Source organism: Hyla sarda, chromosome 5 (genome assembly GCF_029499605.1).
Source record: "Hyla sarda isolate aHylSar1 chromosome 5, aHylSar1.hap1, whole genome shotgun sequence".
NCBI lineage: Eukaryota > Metazoa > Chordata > Amphibia > Anura > Hylidae > Hyla > Hyla sarda.
Genome location: NC_079193.1, coordinates 323,701,740 through 323,716,456, shown reverse-complemented (window position 1 = coordinate 323,716,456; position 14,717 = coordinate 323,701,740). Strand labels below are relative to the sequence as shown.

At 42.0% G+C, this 14,717-nt stretch overlaps 1 protein-coding gene across 2 annotated transcripts in view; it reads left to right on the top strand.

The window, feature by feature from the left end:
* NBN (nibrin) overlaps positions 1 to 14,717 on the top strand; it is a 92,496-nt gene that overhangs the window by 28,165 nt on the left and 49,614 nt on the right. For both annotated transcript variants that reach the window (XM_056522310.1, XM_056522311.1), the window contains exons 5-8: positions 6,658 to 6,761; positions 9,255 to 9,372; positions 12,035 to 12,225; positions 13,809 to 13,918. In XM_056522310.1, the coding sequence (XP_056378285.1) occupies positions 6,658 to 6,761; positions 9,255 to 9,372; positions 12,035 to 12,225; positions 13,809 to 13,918 (523 nt within the window). The remainder of the gene's footprint in view (positions 1 to 6,657; positions 6,762 to 9,254; positions 9,373 to 12,034; positions 12,226 to 13,808; positions 13,919 to 14,717) is intronic.

Sequence of the window (14,717 nt, the reverse complement as noted above, 5' to 3'; positions counted from 1 at the left end):
ATCTACTGCAGAACATGGACTGACTAACCATAGCATTTACCTCAGAACATGCACTGACTAACCATAGCATCTACTGCAGAACATGGACTGACTAACCATAGCATCTACTGCAGAACATGGACTGACTAACCATAGCATCTACTGCAGAACATGGACTGACTAACCATAGCATCTACTGCAGAACATGGACTGACTAATCATAGCATCTACTGCAGAACATGGACTGACTAATCATTGCATCTACTGCAGAACATGGACTGACTAACCATAGCATCTACTGCAGAACATGGACTGTTTAACCATAGCATCTACTGCAGAACATGGACTGACTAATCATAGCATCTACTGCAGAACATGGACTGACTAACCTCAGCATCTACTGCAGAACATGGACTGACTAACCATAGCATCTACTGCAGAACATGGACTGACTAATCATAGCATCTACTGCAGAACATGGACTGACTAACCATAGCATCTACTGCAGAACATGGACTGACTAACCATAGCATCTACTGCAGAACATGGACTGACTAATCATAGCATCTACTCCAGAACATGGACTGACTAACCATAGCATCTACTGCAGAACATGGACTGACTAACCTCAGCATCTACTGCAGAACATGGACTGACTAACCATAGCATCTACTGCAGAACATGGACTGACTAATCATTGCATCTACTGCAGAACATGGACTGACTAACCATAGCATCTACTGCAGAACATGGACTGACTAATCATAGCATCTACTCCAGAACATGGACTGACTAACCATAGCATCTACTGCAGAACATGGACTGACTAACCTCAGCATCTACTGCAGAACATGGACTGACTAACCTCAGCATCTACTGCAGAACATGGACTGACTAATCATAGCATCTACTGCAGAACATGGACTGACTAATCATAGCATCTACTGCAGAACATGGACTGACTAACCATAGCATCTACTGCAGAACATGGACTGACTAATCATAGCATCTACTGCAGAACATGGACTGACTAATCATAGCATCTACTGCAGAACATGGACTGACTAACCATAGCATCTACTGCAGAACATGGACTGACTAACCATAGCATCTACTCCAGAACATGGACTGACTAACCATAGCATCTACTGCAGAACATGGACTGACTAACCTCAGCATCTACTGCAGAACATGGACTGACTAATCATAGCATCTACTGCAGAACATGGACTGACTAACCATAGCATCTACTGCAGAACATGGACTGACTAACCTCAGCATTTACTGCAGAACATGGACTGACTAACCATAGCATCTACTGCAGAACATGGACTGACTAACCATAGCATCTACTGCAGAACATGGACTGACTAACCTCAGCATCTACTCCAGAACATGGACTGACTAACCATAGCATCTACTGCAGAACATGGACTGACTAATCATAGCATCTACTGCAGAACATGGACTGACTAATCATAGCATCTACTGCAGAACATGGACTGACTAATCATAGCATCTACTGCAGAACATGGACTGACTAACCATAGCATCTACTGCAGAACATGGACTGACTAATCATAGCATCTACTGCAGAACATAGACTGACTAACCATAGCATCTACTGCAGAACATGGACTGACTAACCATAGCATCTACTGCAGAACATGGACTGACTAACCATAGCATCTACTGCAGAACATGGACTGACTAATCATAGCATCTACTGCAGAACATGGACTGACTAACCTCAGCATCTACTGCAGAACATGGACTGACTAACCATAGCATCTACTGCAGAACATGGACTGACTAATCATAGCATCTACTGCAGAACATGGACTGACTAATCATAGCATCTACTGCAGAACATGGACTGACTAACCATAGCATCTACTGCAGAACATGGACTGACTAACCTCAGCATCTACTGCAGAACATGGACTGACTAACCTCAGCATCTACTGCAGAACATGGACTGACTAACCATAGCATCTACTGCAGAACATGGACTGACTAATCATAGCATCTACTGCAGAACATGGACTGACTAATCATAGCATCTACTGCAGAACATGGACTGACTAATCATAGCATCTACTGCAGAACATGGACTGACTAACCATAGCATTTACCTCAGAACATGGACTGACTAACCATAGCATCTACTGCAGAACATGGACTGACTAACCATAGCATCTACTGCAGAACATGGACTGACTAACCATAGCATCTACTGCAGAACATGGACTGACTAATCATAGCATCTACTCCAGAACATGGACTGACTAACCATAGCATCTACTGCAGAACATGGACTGACTAACCTCAGCATCTACTGCAGAACATGGACTGACTAATCATAGCATCTACTGCAGAACATGGACTGACTAACCTCAGCATCTACTGCAGAACATGGACTGACTAATCATAGCATCTACTGCAGAACATGGACTGACTAATCATAGCATCTACTGCAGAACATGGACTGACTAATCATAGCATCTACTGCAGAACATGGACTGACTAACCATAGCATTTACCTCAGAACATGGACTGACTAACCATAGCATCTACTGCAGAACATGGACTGACTAACCATAGCATCTACTGCAGAACATGGACTGACTAACCATAGCATCTACTGCAGAACATGGACTGACTAATCATAGCATCTACTCCAGAACATGGACTGACTAACCATAGCATCTACTGCAGAACATGGACTGACTAACCTCAGCATCTACTGCAGAACATGGACTGACTAACCATAGCATCTACTCCAGAACATGGACTGACTAACCATAGCATCTACTGCAGAACATGGACTGACTAATCATAGCATCTACTGCAGAACATGGACTGACTAACCATAGCATCTACTGCAGAACATGGACTGACTAATCATAGCATCTACTGCAGAACATGGACTGACTAACCATAGCATCTACTGCAGAACATGGACTGACTAACCATAGCATCTACTGCAGAACATGGACTGACTAATCATAGCATCTACTCCAGAACATGGACTGACTAACCATAGCATCTACTGCAGAACATGGACTGACTAATCATAGCATCTACTGCAGAACATGGACTGACTAACCATAGCATCTACTGCAGAACATGGACTGACTAACCATAGCATCTACTGCAGAATATGGACTGACTAATCATAGCATCTACTGCAGAACATGGACTGACTAATCATAGCATCTACTGCAGAACATGGACTGACTAACCATAGCATCTACTGCAGAACATGGACTGACTAATCATAGCATCTACTGCAGAACATGGACTGACTAACCATAGCATCTACTGCAGAACATGGACTGACTAATCATAGCATCTACTGCAGAACATGGACTGACTAATCATAGCATCTACTGCAGAACATGGACTGACTAACCATAGCATCTACTGCAGAACATGGACTGACTAATCATAGCATCTACTGCAGAACATGGACTGACTAACCATAGCATCTACTGCAGAACATGGACTGACTAATCATAGCATCTACTGCAGAACATGGACTGACTAACCATAGCATCTACTGCAGAACATGGACTGACTAACCATAGCATCTACTGCAGAACATGGACTGACTAATCATAGCATCTACTGCAGAACATGGACTGACTAATCATAGCATCTACTGCAGAACATGGACTGACTAATCATAGCATCTACTGCAGAACATGGACTGACTAACCATAGCATCTACTGCAGAACATGGACTGACTAATCATAGCATCTACTGCAGAACATGGACTGACTAACCATAGCATCTACTGCAGAACATGGACTGATACGGTCCATAAAGATATTTACTTGAAAACTGTGATCCTGTTCACCCACACAAATGAATACCAATTCACTGGATTATAGTGTGGGTGAACAGGAGTCCGATGAGGGGTCACTTACTAAAATATGTCCCGTAGGCCTGGAGATATGTCCCCCAGAAGATCCTCTACTATATTCCATGAATTGCACGCTGGAGGCGGGGCCTCACCAGCTCAATTTACATATGCATGTTCTGTGACTCCACGTCCTAGGGAGGTGGAGTCACAGAACATGCATATGTAAATTGAGTCGTGGGGTCCGCCTCCAGCGTGCAATTCATGGAATATAGTAGAGAATCTTCTGGGGGACATATCTCCAGGCCTATAGGACGTAGTGACCCTCCCCCCCCCCATCTGTCTCCTGTTCACCCACACAGTGTATTGGGTTTAGTGTGGGTGAACAGGCTGACAGTTTTCCCTTAAAGTGTACCTGTCATTTGCAAACACTTTTTATATAATGTAGATAATAACATTATATGTAAATTTGTGTAATACACATTGGTTAAAAAAAATTTGGGGTGAAAAAATGCCCTCCTTGTCCCGCCAACATTTCCCGTATCTTGTCTGTGCACAGAGACACACAGACAATAGCTGCCGGAACAAGACTGAATTTTTCACCCAAAAATATACATATTTTTTTTAACCAATGTATATTACAAATATACATATATGCCCTCATTTACTTAGGAAATCGGGTTGTAAGTCTATCTTGCTTTCTTACCCGACTGCTTTTTTCCCCTGGTATTTATTATTATGTCCCATCCTGTTTGCCGCATGTGGGTTTTGTTGGTTTTGGTTTCCAACTCCTCTGAGTTGTCGGGAAAAAATCCACAACAATTCAACAAATTCGGGTCGGAAACCTTTATCAATACGTGGGAAAGCTCAGAAATGTCGGGTTACGCCCCTTTTTCGGGTTTGGGAGAATCCACATCGGGTCCGTCGGGAAAAAGTGTCGCAGACTGGCGCACGATGTCTGCGACATGTCGCAGACAAAGATGCGCCAAAAAAACCCGACAAAACAAGTCTGGTTTAGAATAGTAAATGAGGGCCATAATGTTATTATCTACATTAAACACATTTTTTGCACATGACAGGTACACGTTCATGAGAGCAGACTGGTCCTCTTTCTGGTAGTTGTACTGGACATTTTGTGTGTCATGGACAGTGTTGTAGTTGTCACGTTGTTGGTCTTTTGTTACTTCTCAGAAAGGTCTCTCTCCAAATCGCATGTAGTGCACATTGGAGCAGATTGACTTATCCAGTCTAACACAAGAGGAGCCATGTTTATCACAGTAGCTCCGGCTGTTTGATAGACCTGATGCATTTTTAGATGCTGTTTTCTAACTTTATACAGCTTATTGGTTGGTTTACTTTATGCCAATATTTTGTGCTAAAATGCTGCAGTTTTTGGCGCAGTGTTGTGTTTCTAGCCACACCCATTTGAACTAAGCCACACCCTTTACCTCTAAGGTACAACCCTTTTTTAAAAAAATGTTTAAACAGATAGGGGGAGATTTATCAAAACCTGTACACAGGAAAGTTGCCCATAGCATCCAATCAGATCGCATCTTTTATTTTTGAAAAGCGACCTTAAATGTTAAAGGGGGACTCCGCTGCTGTGACCTTATCAATACATTTGCCCATTGTGTCAAGTTGTTTAACTCTCTAATATGCTTGCTGTGTCAATAATACATATTCTTTCCGTTATACTTACTGTTTCTATGTGCAGGAAGTAGTGTAGTTTTTTGCAGCTCCGTGACTGCTGACAACGTTTGTGGCCATTTGGTTGCCAGCCCGCCCTGCAGTGTCGGCATTGACGTCAGCATTTCCCTCCTCCCGTGTCGGTAGTCAAGCCGGCCCACTTGTTGAATATTCATTCTTTGCAATTGTGTGTGGCTGACATATTTCTCTTTTTTTTCCGCCCCTTGTGTGAGCGTCCTAGCCTGGTCCAATCCTCCTTTGCGCCTGGCGCATGCGCCGTGTATATTTTTGGAGTCGTCTTCGGCACGTATTGCGCATGTCTGGCCGTTTTGTGAATCCCGTTCTCAGCACTACGCTTACAGCTTACGTCAGTAGCGTAGCCCAGCGCATGCACAGTAGTCCTTCCAGATAAGGGCTTACGTTAGTAGCATAGCCCTGAGCTGTAAGGCCAACTGGGCATGCGCAGGTGTACGCTAGGAACGTAAGGCCGGAACTGGAAGGAGAACTGCGCATGGCTACGCTACTAACGTATGCTACGTTAGCACTACGCTGGCAGTGTAGGGATGCGCCTGCGCACATTTCGCTCCCGAGCAACGGAACATAATGGGCGTGGAAACAATCAACAAGGGACTGAAGCTAGGACGCCTATGGGCGGAACAAACAAAAAAAGGGGCTTACACATAGGTGTGAACACAAAAATGGATGGGCAGAAGAACAAGGAAAAAGAGGTGGCACCTAAGCGCATCATCAGGCCGCAAAGTATTAGGGGAATGGTAGTTTTGAACAACCGGAAATAAACAACAACGTGAGCCAGACAGAATGCCAACTCATGGAACGCCAGCGCGAATGGATAAGGCGCATACAGTACAGCGGGGTTATGTGAAGTCAGCAAGTAAGTGGGAAAAAGTTGTGGAAATAAGCACTAGGCAGCGGAGTACCCCTTTAACTTTTCATCTGCACAAGTTTTGATAAATCTCCCTCATAATGGATGTGGTGCAAGGCATATGTACTATTATTTTGGCACAAATTGAGACACCATTGTGGAGCATTTGGAATAGTAAATCTGCTCCATTTTGTTGTTGTTCAATAAAGTTCTGATTTTCTTTTCCCCCTTCTTGTCTTCTAGACATTATGTGCATTGATCTGTTGCAGAGCTATCGTAAAACCAGAATACTTCAGTGAGATCAGAAAAGCCATCCAGCTGAAGAAACCACTGCCTGCAACTCAAAGGTATCTCCACAGGGGCTCTCGGGGCGCATGCACCTTGCTCTACAGATGTTGGCAGCTGCAGATATTATTGTGAACTATTACCATCAAGGTTGTCATAAAAAAATTTGAATTTTGTGCTAGGGTCATAAAAGTGACTTTATTGTGGTGTACAGAGGACTTGTCATGTCCTTTTATAGAAGACCATGTACAGTCATGGCCATAAATGTTGGCACCCCTGAATTTTTTTAAGAAAATGAAGTATTTCTCACAGAAAAGGATTGCAGCAACACATGTTTTGCTATACACATGTTCATTCCCTTTGTTTGTATTGGAACTAAAGTCCTGCTGGAAGAACCAAGATCTCGGACACAAACCCAGCTTTCTTACACTGGGATGTACAGTGCGACCCAAAATCCATTGGTAATCCTCAGATTTCATGATGCCTTGCACACATTCAAGGCACCCAGTGCCAGAGGCAGCAAAACAACCCCAAAACATCATTGACCTCCACCATATATCACTGTAGGTATTGTGTTCTTTTCTTTGTAGGCCTCATTCTGTTTCGGTAAACAGTAGAATTATGTGCTTTACCAAAAAGCTCTATCTTGGTCTCATCTGTCCACAAGATGTTTTCCCAGAAGGATTTTGGCAAAGTGTAGTCTTGTCCACGCCCAGGGAGATTATCTACAGTGCCATGGGTTGCAAACTTCTTGATAATGTTGTGCACTGTGGACAAAGACAAATCTAGATCTCTGGAGATGGACTTGTAACCTTGAGATTATTGATATTTTTCCACAATTTTGGTTCCCAAGTCCTCAGACAGTTCTCTTCTCCTCTTTCTGTTGCCGATGCTTAGTGTGGCACACAGACACACAATGCAAAGACTAAGTGAACTTCTCTCCTTTTTATCTGCTTTCAGGTGTGATTTTTATATTGCTCACACCTGTTACTTGCCCCAGGTGAGTTTAAAGAAGCATCACATGCTTGAAACAATCTTATTTTTCCACAATTTTGAAAGGGTGCTAATAATTTTGTCCAGACCATTTTTGGAGTTTGGTGACATTATGTCCAATTTGCTTTTTTTCCTCCTTTTTTGGTTTAGTTCCAATACACACAAAGGGAATAAACATGTGTATAGCAAAACGTGTTACTGCAATCCTTTTCTGTGAGAAATACTTCATTTTCTAGAAAAATTTCAGGGGTACCAACATTTATGACCATGACTGTATGTCCTCCCCTGAGCTCCCTTCCATTTTTCCTCTAGTTCTTCCTAACACACAATTGGTATTTTAGCAGAAATTATGGGATAGAAGGGAGCATGACTGCGGGATCAGTCCACACAGGGTTTGTTTGTAGTCTGTTTCCACGGAGACACATAGGTCTACAGGTAGACACAAAACTGTAGAAAAATTATAAAGGGAATCTGTCTGCTCTTTTAGCTGCTAAGAACAGCAAATAACACAGGATAGCTGTAAAGAGGTAAAGCAAATGGTGACCAAACTTATAATATCTACTTTTTCTCAGCGAAGTGTCAAGGAGGTGGAGTTGAGCTGCTCAAGTGCTACCATCTCTCTCAACTCCTCACTTGCCCTTATCACCTATTCATCAATTAAGGAGAGGCTGGGAGCTGAAGGCAAGCAAGCAGCAGTGCCAGGCTGTAACACTTGAGCAGCTTGGCCCCGCCTCCTTGACACTTGGCTGACAAAAAACGAGATTTTATAAAATTGGCACCTACTATCAGTTCCAGAAAAGGTACAGATTGCTTTTATACCTTAAAGGGGTACTCCGCCACTACACATCTTGTCCCCTATCCAAAGGATAAGATGTCTGATCTCACGATCTCCCTTCTGCACCAGATGTTCGTTTAGAGCGTCGGGTGCAGCGCCGGAGACTCATGACGTCACGGCCGTGCCCTGCTCGTGATGTCATGGCCACGCCCTCTCAATGCAAATCTATGGTAGGGGGCGTGACTCCCCCTCCCATAGACTTGCATTGAGGGTGTGGCCGTGACATCACGAGCCTCCGCCCCGCATTGCCAGTCATTCGGCACGGAATGAAGTTCCCTCCGTGCACCGGATGTCTGGGCTGCCGCAGCCGGGATCGCGGGGGTCCCTTTTGGATAGGGGATAAGATGTCTGTTTAATAAAGCTGAGAAATTCCTTTTAATGAAGACTGTTTGGAAAGTTTCCTCTTTTGTCATTGTAGATGCATTTAGGAGCAGTCAAAATAAATTAGTTGCCAAGCTGCATGTAGCCCATGTCAGTTTTTTTTTTTTTTGTACTATGTATATTTTATAAATTGTTGGGGGGGATTCATCAAGACCTGTGCTGTGGAAAACTTGACCAGTTACCCATAGCAACTAATCAGATCGCTTCTTTCATCTTTGAAAAGGCCTCTGAAAAATAAAAGAAGCGATCTGGTTGCTATGGGCAACTGGTCAACGTTTCCCCAGCACAGGTCTTGATGAATCTCCCCTGTTATTTTTATCTTATCATATTTGTTACATTTTTCCAGTTTCTTTCCTATCATCGACGAGCCGTCCCTGCAGTCTGAGTCCCTGGATCTTTCAGAAAACGCAAATCGAAGAACAGTCTTTAAAGACAAGACCTTCCTTTTTTTAACTGCAAAGCAGGTATCTACTGTATGTGAGGCCTAGGTATTTCCGCCGTGTGCTTCCTGACCCTAAATATACAGAAGCATTTCCTGTGCGCTATTAACAGAATAACATCAACAAACTATACAATCTACAGTGTGACAGACATGGCGTATAGCTGGAGTACAACAAAGGACAAAGAATCCACAGATGTTAGAAAGCCATGTTAGGCTGCATTCACATCTCGTTTTTGCAGTACTGTTCCCGTATCACTTTTTTTTTTTACAAAAAAACCTATGTCTCAAAACCGGACCGAACCATATACAACCTCTGACCGGTTTTAAACTGTATATGGTTTGAAAACGGATGTCCGGTTGCATACGGTTTAATACGTTTTTTGAAAGAAATAAAAAAAAAACTGATACAGTTTTATGTTTGTCCTTAATTAAAGTTCTTCTTGTTCTATTTGTGGAAAGAACTTTCGGTGTGCACTGAGCATGTGCAAACTGCAAAACCGTATTGTGCAAACCAGATGGAACCGTACGCACATACGGTTCGGTACGGCTCCCACTGACCACCATTTTAAAAAAACATATACGGGTTGTAGCCGGTTTTTCACCCGGACATAAAACCGTAGTATATGACTTTTATAGAATTTGGTGATGTAATATTGGCTAATATTGCATCATTGTGGTACGCTAGGTGATTTTCTATTGGTCACCAATACTGACTATGTAATCTATGAGAACCATATGAACAGGGATCCAGCTCACAGGGTTAGGAAAAAAGTAAAACGTAGCTTTTACTAGCTCGTGTTAAAATAGTCAAAATCAAACACAAACCAAAAGGGGGGGGGGGGGGAGACAAGCCCCTAAAAACAGTACGCCGACGCGTTTCAAGCTGCAAAAGAGCTCTTAATCATGGCTGTAGAGATCTGTTAAAACATGGTTTATATGTGCTGGTAATGGGAATGAATGAATGATTGCATATGGTTAAGCCCGCAAGACCTCGGGCTGGAATTTCCAGCATGTGCCGACATATCCGGGCAATTCCGGCTCACATATGGAAAAGACTAATAGGGATGCGCAGCATGGTATGTATCAAGCGCTATGGTGACCCCTAGCAACATAACTCAGATGTGTTGCCAAACATAACCAGTGTCAAGAGTAAAAATGCCAAAGTGTATATGAGACAATTTTGATAGCATTATAAAGACTACAAGTAGCCACCAACAATGTGTCCAAAGAAAGTGAAGCAAAAACTATACAGCAAATGTGCAAAAATTATCAACATGCAAAAAGATGATGAGGGCAACAATGCGATTGCAAGTGCTGCAATAACCCCTAGCAACATGAGTGAAATGTAAAATATGATTGCAAGCACTGAAGTAACCCCTGTCAACATGAGTTAGAAGTATAAGCAAACATAATTAAGGATGAAAATATCAATGTAGCAAATAAAGCAATTGCGGCAACACTGAAAAGAATACAAATAACTAGAAATAATATATCTGTGAATAGTAGAGCAATTCTGTGTATGTAATCTATGGTGTAAGTTGCATCAGGCATTTTATAAACCTTACTTCATTAGTTTGTTGCTTATACAGTGTTCCCACAACTTACAATGGTCTCGACATACAATAGTTTCAACATACACTCGATTTTTTTTCTCGATCATCGTAAGTTGAAACCAGACTCAACATACAATGCTACGGACAGTCCAGATCTGCGAAATGTGTCAATAGCTGGAAGAACCGGCCAATCAGAATGGGCATTCACTGGTAAAACCCCTGTATTACTGAAGTGTATGCACTGAATGGTGTCTGGTAGTGTCCCCTACAGTACAGGGAGGTTGTAAATGTTCTGTACTCTTTACCTGTGCCAGGGTTACCTGCTCCTTTGGACACCAGGTGAGGGCGACTCCATGTTACTTTTTTAGGACATTGTGTTTACTGTACAGGACCCCGAAGAAGCTCCTTTCCTCTACATAGACCAGTGTTTCCCAAGCAGGGTGCCCCCAGCTGTTGGAAAACTAAAACTCCCAGCATGCCCGGACAGCCTTTGGCTGTCCTGGCATGCTGGTAGTTGTAGTTTTGCAACAGCTGGAGGCTACCTGCTTGGGAAACACTGACATAGACAGTGATTACAGCTCCCAGCAGATCTGTCTTACTTTTATATGTAAGGATTTGCTATATATATATATATATATATATATATATATATATATATATATATATATATATATATATATATATAATATATAATATATATATATATTATATATATATATATATATATAAGTTTTCTACTTATTTTTCTTTAATCCTCACTTTTTCCTATTTTTGGATGACATTTTGGTGCCTTTAGAACCAATTACCAGGTTTCCATAGAGTTCTGGTCTCAACATACAATGGTTTCAACATACAATGGCCGTCCTGGAACCAATTAATATTGTAACTTGAGGGACCACTGTATCATGGAAACTAGAGCAATATTCATTTTTTCAATGTTAATTTTCGTTTTTAGCACCCCAAAATTAGTCGGAACAGCTGTTTTCATTCTCACAACTTTTTACCTGTAGAACAGTGTAATCGTTGTGATGGGAAGAAGATATAACATTCAGTGCACTTTAAATCAGGTATATAGTTTTTATTATTTATTGTAGTTATGACTTAAGCTGTGTTTTCTTTTCACCTTTACAGCACAAGAAATTAGGTGCAGCAGTTCACTTAGGAGGGGGCAAGACAAAACTTTTGACAGGAGAACTGGATGACAAGTCCCTGCTAGAAAATCCTAATGTTTGTGTGATCGATGCAGGGGGAACAGAGTCACAGTCATCAGAGTCCCAGGACTTCCCGACCTGGATCACTTCTACAGTGGATGTGCTGCAGAGGTTAAACATTACTGCTTTCTTTTTTTAAATACATTTTTACAGTCACTTAGTGTGTGTACATAGTAAATGTTTGTAGAATAAAATTGGGTATTGCTAATTTCTTCCAAAAACAGCAGCACACCTGTCCTCGGGTTGTTTGTGGTATTACAACTTGGCTCCATTCCTTTAAATGGGCACTATCATTAAAACTAAAACTTAAAATGTAGCTATTGCACTCCTTATGGTAAATGAAAAATCTTTCTAATATACTTTGTTTAAAAAAAATAAAAAATTAAGTTTTCTATGTTTTATTTGTGTTTAAAAAAAGCTGCCACTAGGTGTCTCTCTACTTGTCCAGAGGACATTTCCCCACAACTCATGCGCACACTCCTGCTGGCCTGGCAGAAGTCCAAAATTTGGAAATGCAATCTGGAGTGCTGTGCAGCTTTAGCCAATCAAAGCTCATCTCACACTGAACTGCTCTGGGCTGTGTGTAGCAGAGTGAGGGAGGAAGTTCTCCCCTGTATGGCTTCAGATGATGTCACTCCTGTTGGGGAACACCCCTTTCCAGTCTGTGAATCTGATTGAGACTGAGCAGAAAATACAGAGCAATATCAAGGTAGAAAACTAACAAATAATAAAAATAAAGGCAGGGGGTGGGTTATCATGATGGGGGCAGTGAACTGGGAGGATTATAAAATTTAACAAGATCATGACAGCAGAACCACAGAAGAGGAAATGCCAGGTATCTTATGCTCCTCTATCTGTGAAAAGTATAGAGGGGCTGACACTGTTGATATTTAGTGTTAAAGGGGTTATCCAGGAAAAAAACTTTTTTTTTTATATATCAACTGGCTCCAGAAAGTTAAACAGATCTGTAAATTACTTCTATTAAAAAAATCTTAATCCTTTCAGTACTTATGAACTGCTGAAGTTTAGTTCTTTTCTGTCTAAGTGCTCTCTGATGACACGTGTCTCTGGAAGCGCCCAGTTTAGAAGCAAATCCCCATAGAAAACCTCTTCTACTCAGTGCAGTTCCCGAGACAAGCAGAGATGTCAGCAGAGAGCACTGTTGCCAGACAGAAAACAACTCAACTTCAGCAACTGATAATTATTGGAAGGATTAAGATCTTTGAATATAAGGAATTTACAAATCTGTTTAACTTTCTGAAGCCAGTTGATATATATAAAAAATAAATAAAAATAAAAAAAGTTTTTTCCTGGAATACCCCTTTAAGTATTTTTAGGTCTGATCTTTTCAATGCTGACAACAGCTAAATGACTTTGATCAATACTGAATCAAATTATAGAAAACAATATATCCCCAAGCCTGATGTCCTCCACTGTATACTGTGCTGCCCATAGATAGGACTGGTCAGAGCAACAAATCACCTGTAGGTTTCCTGTGTTCCCAGTGTTGTTAGTTCTTGCATTACTATCGCCAGTTGTCACCATTTGTTACCCTTTTTTTTGTACCCGCTTGTAATTCAGATTTTCATCACTATTTACCACATAATCTGATCTTTGGTATCACATAAGTGCATACAGCAGCTATTGTTGTATTGTGTTACAAGATATACTAAAACACAAATCTTTCTTTACAGAAAGGGCCTGAGAACTATTCCCGAAGCTGAAATTGGTTTAGCTGTTATCTACGTGTCAACAGAAATATATTGCAATCCTCTACAAGACTCTGCAAATAGGAACCAGGCTGGTACGGCCGCACTTCATTTACTTTCTGCAGAAAAAAAATAACCTGAACTGTCAAGGTTTTGTAAGGAATAGGCCATCTGAGCTTAAGGGAGAACTACCAGAAGTGTAATACAATAGGCCTTTGTTATACATAGAAAGTGGGAAAGAGTTTAAAGGGAACCTGTCAGCAGTTTTGTTTGCTCAAACCTACTGACTGTAAAGTGGTCAGCATGGAGAGCTTTGTGCAGCATAAAGGATCTGCCTCCTGGACACTTGCAGTAGTGATACCTAAGATACTGCCAGAGCATGTTTTTCCCAGTTTTTATTTTTCAGACCTGCAAGACTGGAACTTTAGTTACATTTTAACTTCTACCCTTCCTCTTGTGCTCAGAGATTCCTTTTATACCCTTAAGACAGTGATTCCTGACCAGGGTGCCTCCAGCTGTTGGAACCACTGCAGATAGGGGATACGTTATAGATCACAGGGAGAAGGGTTAGATCGCTGGAACCCCCCACGATCTCCTGTATGGGGCCACGGCTCTTCCCGGGAATGGAGCGCCACAACCCCTGCACAAAGCGGTGGCTGACACGCCCCCTCCATACTACTCTATGGGAGAGCCGAAAATAGCCAAACTTATCTCCCATAGAGATATATGGAGGGGGTGTGTCAGCCTTCATTTTATGTGGGTGTCTTCCCCCCTTCCCCTCCTTCGTAGGAAGAGCAGTGGGCCTTGTGCAGGAGATCACAGGTCATTTGCCCTTGATAAAGCCACTGTTCTGTGGTGAAACGTCGGGGGAGTAATGTGTAAGATTTTAGATAT